We start from the raw sequence: 8,820 nt of genomic DNA, 5'->3' as shown, positions 1-8,820 counted from the left end.
TATTCTAAATAAAAACTAGAAAAAACTGAAACATACCACAATCCCATATTACTTTCAGCTGAAAGTATAGTGCCATATTACCTTTTGCTTTGAGTCCCTTAAAGCACATCATACAGACGGACCAGTGGCGCTGCTTATTTCACCATTAATACTGATATACACCCCTGTAAATAACTCAGATCAAACAAAAAATGTTTTTTTGGATATTCTTAATATGAATTTCTTTTCATTTATTTAATACAGTCCCCAAGTAATTTAGGAGTTGTGGTGGAAAAGCAGAAAACATAAGGATTATGATAATGGCTCAATGCCTAAAATTAATTTGGTCCACAATTCATTTTAATTCCTTTACCAATTGTATGTCTTTGTTAACCTTTAGTCTTTTACACAGATGGAGGAAGGAGCTCAGAATGCAGAATAAAGAAGGAAGAAGTGGAAGGAAAACATCAGGTATATAATCAGAGCACGATGTACTGTTAAAATCAGCAGGAGTGGGATGCATACGGAGAAGGGAGCATGAACACCAAGAAAGAACATTAATGATAACAATGTGCAAGCCAGGAAAGAAAATCAGTTTAATGTTCTAATTCTGAAGAATCTATTTAAACCAAAACTCTTTATACTGTGTACATATAGTGGATGACCGGATATACTTCTGCCATTATGAACATACACAGCTATCTCTGTGGATTTCAGCATGCATATATGTATATAAATATGCACATATGTATGTATTTCCACAGTTTCTTTGAAAGTTACACAGTTAAATGCAGTCCTTTTGAACAATCAAAAACAACAAAGCAATCAGAGGCTGAGTGGCCATACGCATACACACACGTTTAAGGGTAAATCTGCCAAATTACAAATTTTAGGGACTTAAATATCACAAAGATCAATTAGAATAGAAATCAACAGCAGCTGCAGTTTAATCCTGCAATATTCCATCAGAGGCAGCTCTGCCAGTGATGCTGTGAGTGCAGGACTGGCATCCAGCCACGGCCCAGAACACCTTTCCTTATGGTTTAAGTRGCAAAAAAAGGGGACTCAGCTAAGAGTGAATGTTCCCCTCCACTGTCACAAACATTTGTTCTTTTTCCTGCTATATTTACCCACTTCTCACTGCAGTCTGGACTCTGAAATGGAGCATATCCACATGCCTATGTACTACAATACCTTCAGCAGTGTCCTCCAAAACACCCCTGTACTTGGCTGCTAGCCTGAAGAAGGCACCTTCCCCCTCTGTGCCATTTCCAGCTGTTGCTGACACCCTGTTACAGCTGAAGACATGGCTCTGAAGCCTGCAGCTGTTCCTCAAAGTACAGCAGCTGATCCACTTCAAAACAGTCACTTGCTCTAGGAACAAGTTTCTCCAAACCTCTCCTGATCTCCTCCTCACTGGCATTCTGCAGTCTTGCTTGTTTGAGCCAGCTGTACACAGCCTCAAATGCCTCCACTCCCAGCTTCCCAATGGCAGATCTGTGGATAAATATTATATGAAAAGTTTAGTAAAAGTTAATTCATGTTAAGTAGTAACACAGGCAATAACTACTACAGATTTTTCCTAAATTTTGTAGGTTTGATTAAAATGATATCATGATGCACCTTGTTTGTCTGAGACAGYAAAAGGACCTAAAGTTTCCTGGAGAATTTCTCCATGATTGATTGTTATACAAAGAGCCCAAGAGTAAAATCCTGGCCATAGTAAAGTCATGGGAAGCATGGCCATCATCGTTATTGCATTCAAGGATCCCCTCCATGCTGAGTCTGACAGACAAAATTTTATCTACAGTAAATCTGTAAACACACATGTATTACTGCCTCTGGATTTCATCAAAACCAAAAGGAGCAAGTCGGGCAAACACTAGTGGCATTTTCTATGAGCACACTTTGTTATTCATTGTTTTATTTTAGTTTCTATCAAATACAAGAAAACCATTGTACAAGCTCAGCATGAGCAAACTTGACACTTTTTTTCTTTTCTAYAGTGCTCTCCTTTTATCATGACACAGATCTGTAATTCAGTGACAAAACACACACTCACAGCATGTTAATGTTGATTTATAAAAAAGACCCATTTGAACACTGCAAGACAATGAACAGAATTTCATCTTTCCAAAGGAAAACATTTAAATTCATGTATCACAGGTATCATAAAGTTTTTCACTCAGTGATGGCTTCATAACATTTTCATGAAAGTTCCAGGGTAATTTTCCTTCAGTGTATCAGCGACTACCGGCCTACTTTTCACATTTCTGTCAGAGGATTTGTTTTTTTCACTAAACCTTTAGCTGTTAGAGCAGYTGAGACTTGGTTGCCTTTTAGACAAAAAGGAGCTACTTGGAAGGGAACCATGTCATGTGGAGTCTACAGTCGGGTCCACAGCCAGAGCCTGAGGCAGCATGAGCTGGGACACCCTCAGCTTGTGGCTGAACCAAGGATGAGCTGTACAGGGGCAGAGAAAGGAATCAGAGGTGTCTCCTGGTGCCAGTTAAGGCTTAAAATTCCAGTAAGTGTGCATGTAGGTTTAGAGGGATTGGGGACACTTCCCACAGTAGTTTGTATGGTTAAAGCTGCCTCCCAACAACAACACATACTCCAGTTGTATTTTTTTGCTGGTTTTGTACTGATTTTGCTATGTGTCTAATACCAGTGCAAGGTCAATTGTTCTCACCGTGTAGCATGATCAGCCTAACAGTGTAGTTGCTTTTCATCCTGTTATTGCTGAGGAATAAYATCATCATAGTGAAATGCCAGCCAGTAAGAGCTTCACATTATGTAAATTCCTTCATTCTTAGGAAAACATTGCAAACAATTTTAGTTTATTGCTTATCAAACTTCTGCTCCCATCCCACTTGCTCTTTGCTTTTATAACACCTCGGTCACGCCAAGACATAACTTCTGACCTCACCTCTCCTGCTGGCTCCTGGCACAGAGGCAGATTGGAAAATTGTGGCAGAGAAAGCCAAGACCCAGGATCAGAAGTCACAAGATGGACGCTCTACAGGTCCAGACCTGACTCAGTCCTGCTTTCTGTAACTAGAAAATGCCTTTTTCTTTTCTAACAAATAGTGTTGTTTAGCAGAAAATAAAAACTGTTGAAAATAATTAATTCTCAGACACTGGAAGCCTAGAGATTGGATTACCACTCAAAGCTAAATGGAGATTTGCTTGACAAATAATGTACATTTCTTCACAAAACATCATCAAAAATATCACTATTTCTCTCCAACAGTTAAAAATCAATACATGAGCAGCTATCTTGAAATCACTGCTACTTCATCGGTGCCTTTAATGACTCCTCTTTCCATCTTAGACAAGTGTGTTTAATTTTTTGGCAGTCCTGTCTATTTAAAGATGAAAAAWTAAGCAAATGTGTACCTTGGGAGTACTGCTTCTGCTAATAAATGTGACCTGCAGACTTGAATCTTCTCTGTTCAGCTTGGCAGAGCGTGCTAATCAGCTAATCTCTATAATAGCTGATACAATAGAATTAAGGGGGAAATGCTTTGAAAATTGAAAATTACAGGTTAGGTAACAAAAATTATAACCTGCTYTTACAAAAGAAGACATCAGGCGCTGTTTGGACTTGAGATCTGCATTAATATGACTCTGCTACCACATCATGCATTGCAGAGACAGAGGTGGGGGAATCTCAGAGAGTAAATGTCAAAGAGGCGTCACTGAGTGAATCTMTCATCCAGATGGAGGGAGGGGGAAGGCACTCCCTGGAAAGTGAGGTTTGTCCATTATGACCGTGATCCTGTGCTAGGGGATATTTGTCCATCCATAAGAAATCCTACAGAGGTAATTACAGATTGCTATTTCACATGAAATATGGGATACTGCTCTGTAGTTTTGAAAAGAATAAAAGCCTTAAAACCAAATGTGCTGTGAGAACAAGTGCAGAACTCCCATTTACAGTCCCATTCGGCCATCTATGTTTTCTGATTTACTGACATTTACTCTCTTTGTGCTATCCTATAGCTCACTCACCTACAAACTCACTGTGAGTCATCATCTCTTTCTCAGCCAAGATGTCACAAGAAAAGGGGATACCTGACATCTGGGGTTTCATTACTATGACAAAATTTGTGGGCCAGACCTCCAACCCACACTGCCTTAAATAGCTTTTCAGTGTGCTGAAATCAGAGGAGTTTCATCGAGCTCTACCAAGCAAGGTTCTGACTCAGATTTTTCTTTCTCTCATCTCACTTTGTTACAGAGTCTTAAATGGAGTGATTCTTTGAGCTCAACTGCCTTCACTCCTTCAGGCTATAGAGTGCAGTCTCAGTGTTCCAGGCAGAGGAGGCCACTGTCACCATTGTCACTGTCCATGGGTGACAGTATCCCCATGGAAGCTGTGGTCTGAAAAAAATATGCCTCTTCTCACCAGCTCTTGGGCACCACACAACACATGCCTGAGAAAATTAACTGCAACAAAACCAAAAAGCCATAGAAGCAGACAGGTATTTGATGTGTAGAAAATGATGGAGCATGGACATAAAATAGACTTGGTTCTATCAAGGATAAGGCGCTTCTTCTGGGCATGTGAGAAGCAGTAAAGAATATCAGCAAAATCAAARGCACTGCTGGTGTTAGGGGGGATCTAAACAGGAGCCTTGAGAACTGCAATTTTTAGACACTCAGGGCATCTAAAATCATTCCAAGTCATTTAGTGGATCTGGGCCTAAATGAATTTATCAGTCTATCTGGTGATTCACAGTTGGTTTCCTATGCATCAGTGCAAAATTACTAAAAATTTGACAATATAATAATGTTGTGCTCTCAGCTGGCTGAGGAAGCTGTAAATCTTTCCGTAGGTGAAAAAAAGAATTCCCTAACACCCCATGGGTTTTTATTTTGACTATTCTGCTACTAGCTACAAATTAACAACCCCTTCCTGACTTGGAGATCAATCACAACATGCCTACCTTTATGCCACTCTGACAAAAGCCACAAAACAAGATTAATGCTGGAATTTGTGTTCCTCCATGGGCATTAGCAGCTGGGCTAATATCTGCGAACAGTCATGGCCTGTCATGAAAGGTAACTAGGACACAAATCAGCAGCTAAGGGGTTTTTCAGCTTTTCACTTCCCAATGCCATTCAGCATGATGGTAGCTATCATTTAAAGCCATCCGGGTCTCGTGGTGCCTTCAGGGAGCTGCGTGTGATCCATGCAAGGAGAGGCTCTGCACAAGACATTGCTGCACACACCAGAGCAGTAATACCATGGAACTCCCTCCAGATCAGGAATCAGCCAGAACATCTCACCTCTGCCATAGCAGGCAACAAACWCACTGCTGCTAAGACAACCACAGAAAATTCAGTTATTTCAACATGGYCATGCCTACCTCAATGTAAACTTTAAAAAAGAAAATTTCTGGACATGGAATACCCATATCAGTGGGCATTTGTTTATCCTTTTGAATGCAGCCAGTCACCTGCATCCACCACCAATGAGCACATTGTTAAGTAGAGAAAAAATCTGCATTGCTTTTGGCTCAAAGGGTATTAAAGAAAGTACAAGGATCTTTGAAAGAATACTTTCAGTAGATGCCTCTAAATTATGTTCTCCCTAACTCAAGGATATCCCCATGGAGTACTGCAGTATTACTTTGGATTCTCAACAACACAACCAACAGTTATTTGTCCCGGAATTAACATTATTTCCAAGCATCAATTTATTAACCCTATATTTCTGTTGAAAACAGTAAAATCATGCCACTTYGCAGCTAACCAGTAGTGATATGAATCTCAGTGAAAAGGATCATTCCATTTATGTCCTGAAATGATTCTGCAAAAGAATCYGGAAATTACATATCCTTAGCCTCATACAAAATATTGTTTTCTAACTSTATCAGAAAATCTTAAGCTACCTGCTACAACATCTCATGGTTCAGTAAACRAACAGGATTATCTCAGTCAGAACACAAAAGATCTCTGTTCTCTTGAGTTACATTTCTGTCATTCAGTTTGCTGACATTACTGGCTATGAATGATTAAAACGTTGACACTTGAAAGGAACAGCTAGGRCTTCAAATCTTCATTTGCAGCAAAGCTTCTCTGTGCTGTTTAAAGACCCTTTGAGATCTGCTAGGAGAAGGGCACGATAAGTTCGATTCATGCTTTAGGAACTTATTTCTAAAGGTAGGGCAACACCTTTCTARTTCTGACTGCTGTTCAATCTTGGGAATGTGAAAAAAATTACTAAGTCTAATAAAAGGCCTTATTRAAAAAGAAAAATAAAAAGTAATGGAAAGTATTGTTATATTATTGTTATATAAAAACTAGTAAGAAAAAAATATGAATTGCTAATATTAGCCCCCACCTTCACATTCAAGCCTCAACGGACTTTGACTTTCCTCATGTTACTGCTGAATTAAAATTTCTTCACTTGAAGACACAATGATAATTTCATAATTCATTCTTAATTACTTTGTAATTCCTTAATTAAAGCACCTTAATTTGATTGCAAACAAAACTCTCTGATATCCTACTTCAAAGACCTGCAAAAYCTAAAGCATATTTAGGACATATTCTCCCATGAGCTAAGAAGACTCTTATTATTAAAAGATGTAGACACATAGGTGAAGAAATACCAACARTAGTATTCTCCATGCACCTCATTTTCAGAGATAAATGAATTTATAAAATAATAACTGAAGCTGACACCTGCTCTTGGAAGAAGTCTTAATTAGAATTTAGAGCCGCTAGTTGAATTCTAACTCCTATGAATTTAGAAGATKCTTTATCATAAGAGAAAATGTGGGGGTTTTGGGTTTTTCCCAAAAGRAAATCAATTACAACAAAACATAGTCATTTAAATCAAACCTGAATATTGCAACTTTWAAGTCTTCCTATACTAATAAACTTACTACCAGTACTAAAAATGAGAGAGGAAACATATTTGTTTCTACATAGCTGTTCTTCATGAGGTAGAGTGGGTGAAWATTACCCTGTTTAGTGCCCACAAAGAATTACCCGAAACACACTTCCCTGGGCTGCAGTTGTTTTATATAMAATCTGAGAATTTCTAGTTTTGCTATAATTATTTTAAACAACATCCTGATTTTTAACAGTGTCATGGCATAYAAAGAATCTTTAAAAAGCCATCAGTTTAATTCATTCAGCATCACTGATCAAAATGAAGCAAAAATKCACGGCACATTTAACACATATCTGATGCTATTTGCTTTGTTTATCAGTGTGTTTGATTTATACAGATGTGTCTGGAAAGCAGCTCAATGTACAGCTACTTCTTGAATGTGGGCATGTGAGGATACAGTAGTTGCCTCCAGAAAGTTAATAATTATATGTAGCTCTTATTACAGTTTAAGGATATAACATTCTGCTTTGTTCAACTGTGTAATGGTAAAGAGCCAATGCTGATTTCTTTTTACATGGCTTGATACTAGGAGCAGGTCTCTCCTGATTTAGGATTTCATACCAAAATGGCTGTTATAAAACCAACAGTTTGCCTATCAGAGAAAGGATTGTAATTTTCATTGACTTTTCATTGTTTCAATGAAACAATCAGAATATTAAATATTACTTTTTTAAAAAATCAATCCAAGCATTGTCTTTAGACCAATGGATGAAATATTACTACTGGATATAAATTTTTAAAAAATCAATCCAAGCATTGTCTTTAGACCAATGGATGAAATATTACTACTGGATATAAATGAATGCATTTCTGAGTTAGAAATTAGCCAGTCTCATTTAAAGGTTGTCAACATATCAAGTGCATTTGTAGAGAGATTAATGTAATCAACTGGTATGGAGAYGGAAAATTCTTGATAGAAATATCACCAACAACACAGTAATTTACTCACAAAATCACCAGCTGGGCTTGTGCACTGTACTGCCATGGAGGGAGGTGAAGCAGAATTCAAGCTCTGAACTATGCTAAACACTCATATAAGGTTACAATAAAACTAAAAATACTCCTAAAAAATCCAGTCAAATGAACAACCCCAACTGCTGTGAAATGTGAGATACCCAATGACAGCAAATACATAAGGATGTGTACATATACATATATATATATATATATATATATATATATATACACACAAAAAAATAGATACTAACATATACACAAAAAACTCCCAAACTTGTTTGCATAAAGTTTTATGCAAACAAGTTTTTGAACATCAACCATTATTTCACATCTCTGTCCACCCAAGGCAGACCTGAAGCTGGGTGGATTAAGTATGCAACTTCTTTCAGGTCTCTTTCCACATMTGTGGCCCTTTAAAAAGTTCCTAGCACAAAACAGAACTACACTGACATTTTGGCAGAGCCATACAATTCCATGACAACACCACACTATAGAGAAAGAAAGAAAAGCCAACAATGAACAATAGTTCACAGTTGATTTCAGATTTTCAGAAAGGTGCAGAAAGAGTTATGGATTCAGTTTCTTCTGGGTCTGCATCAAAATAAGACAAGATTCACAGAGATGTTTAGGCATCTAGATAGATAGATAGAGGTCTAGTACTTCCATTTTTTTCCCCAAAAACCAACATTAAATATCTTTCAAAATAGAACCCTGGTCATTTCCTGGTCAAATCTCTTGAAAAATTCCTTACCTGTGTTTTCCACAGGTAAACTTCCCAATGTTGCAATGCTGCTTGTAATAAACACAGTCAAAATTCTTGAAATGGTTCCGTATCGAAAACAGACTATATAATTAATGCTTCATGAAAGCATTTTCACATTTGCAAACTATTGACGAAATCAAGGTGCTGGAAATCTGAACAGCACAATCTGTGCATTAGGTATGCACAGCATGAGAAATTAGGGACACCATGC

The 8,820-nt window shown here is 37.8% G+C and overlaps 1 protein-coding gene across 1 annotated transcript in view; it reads right to left on the bottom strand.

Moving 5' to 3' along the window:
• Positions 1-235: 235 nt before the first annotated feature.
• LOC130584727 (serine/threonine-protein kinase Nek11-like) overlaps positions 236-8,820 on the bottom strand; it is a 56,291-nt gene continuing 47,706 nt past the window's right edge. Inside the window, exon 12 of the mRNA XM_057384882.1 lies at positions 236-1,476. Within this exon, the coding sequence (XP_057240865.1) occupies positions 1,272-1,476 (205 nt within the window). The 3' untranslated portion in view covers positions 236-1,271. The remainder of the gene's footprint in view (positions 1,477-8,820) is intronic.

The sequence above is a fragment of the Malurus melanocephalus genome, unplaced genomic scaffold, assembly GCF_030028575.1.
Source record: "Malurus melanocephalus ecotype Western Australia unplaced genomic scaffold, MMel_1.1 scaffold_755, whole genome shotgun sequence".
NCBI classification, from domain to species: domain Eukaryota; kingdom Metazoa; phylum Chordata; class Aves; order Passeriformes; family Maluridae; genus Malurus; species Malurus melanocephalus.
This window is presented reverse-complemented; position numbering and strand designations above follow the sequence as displayed.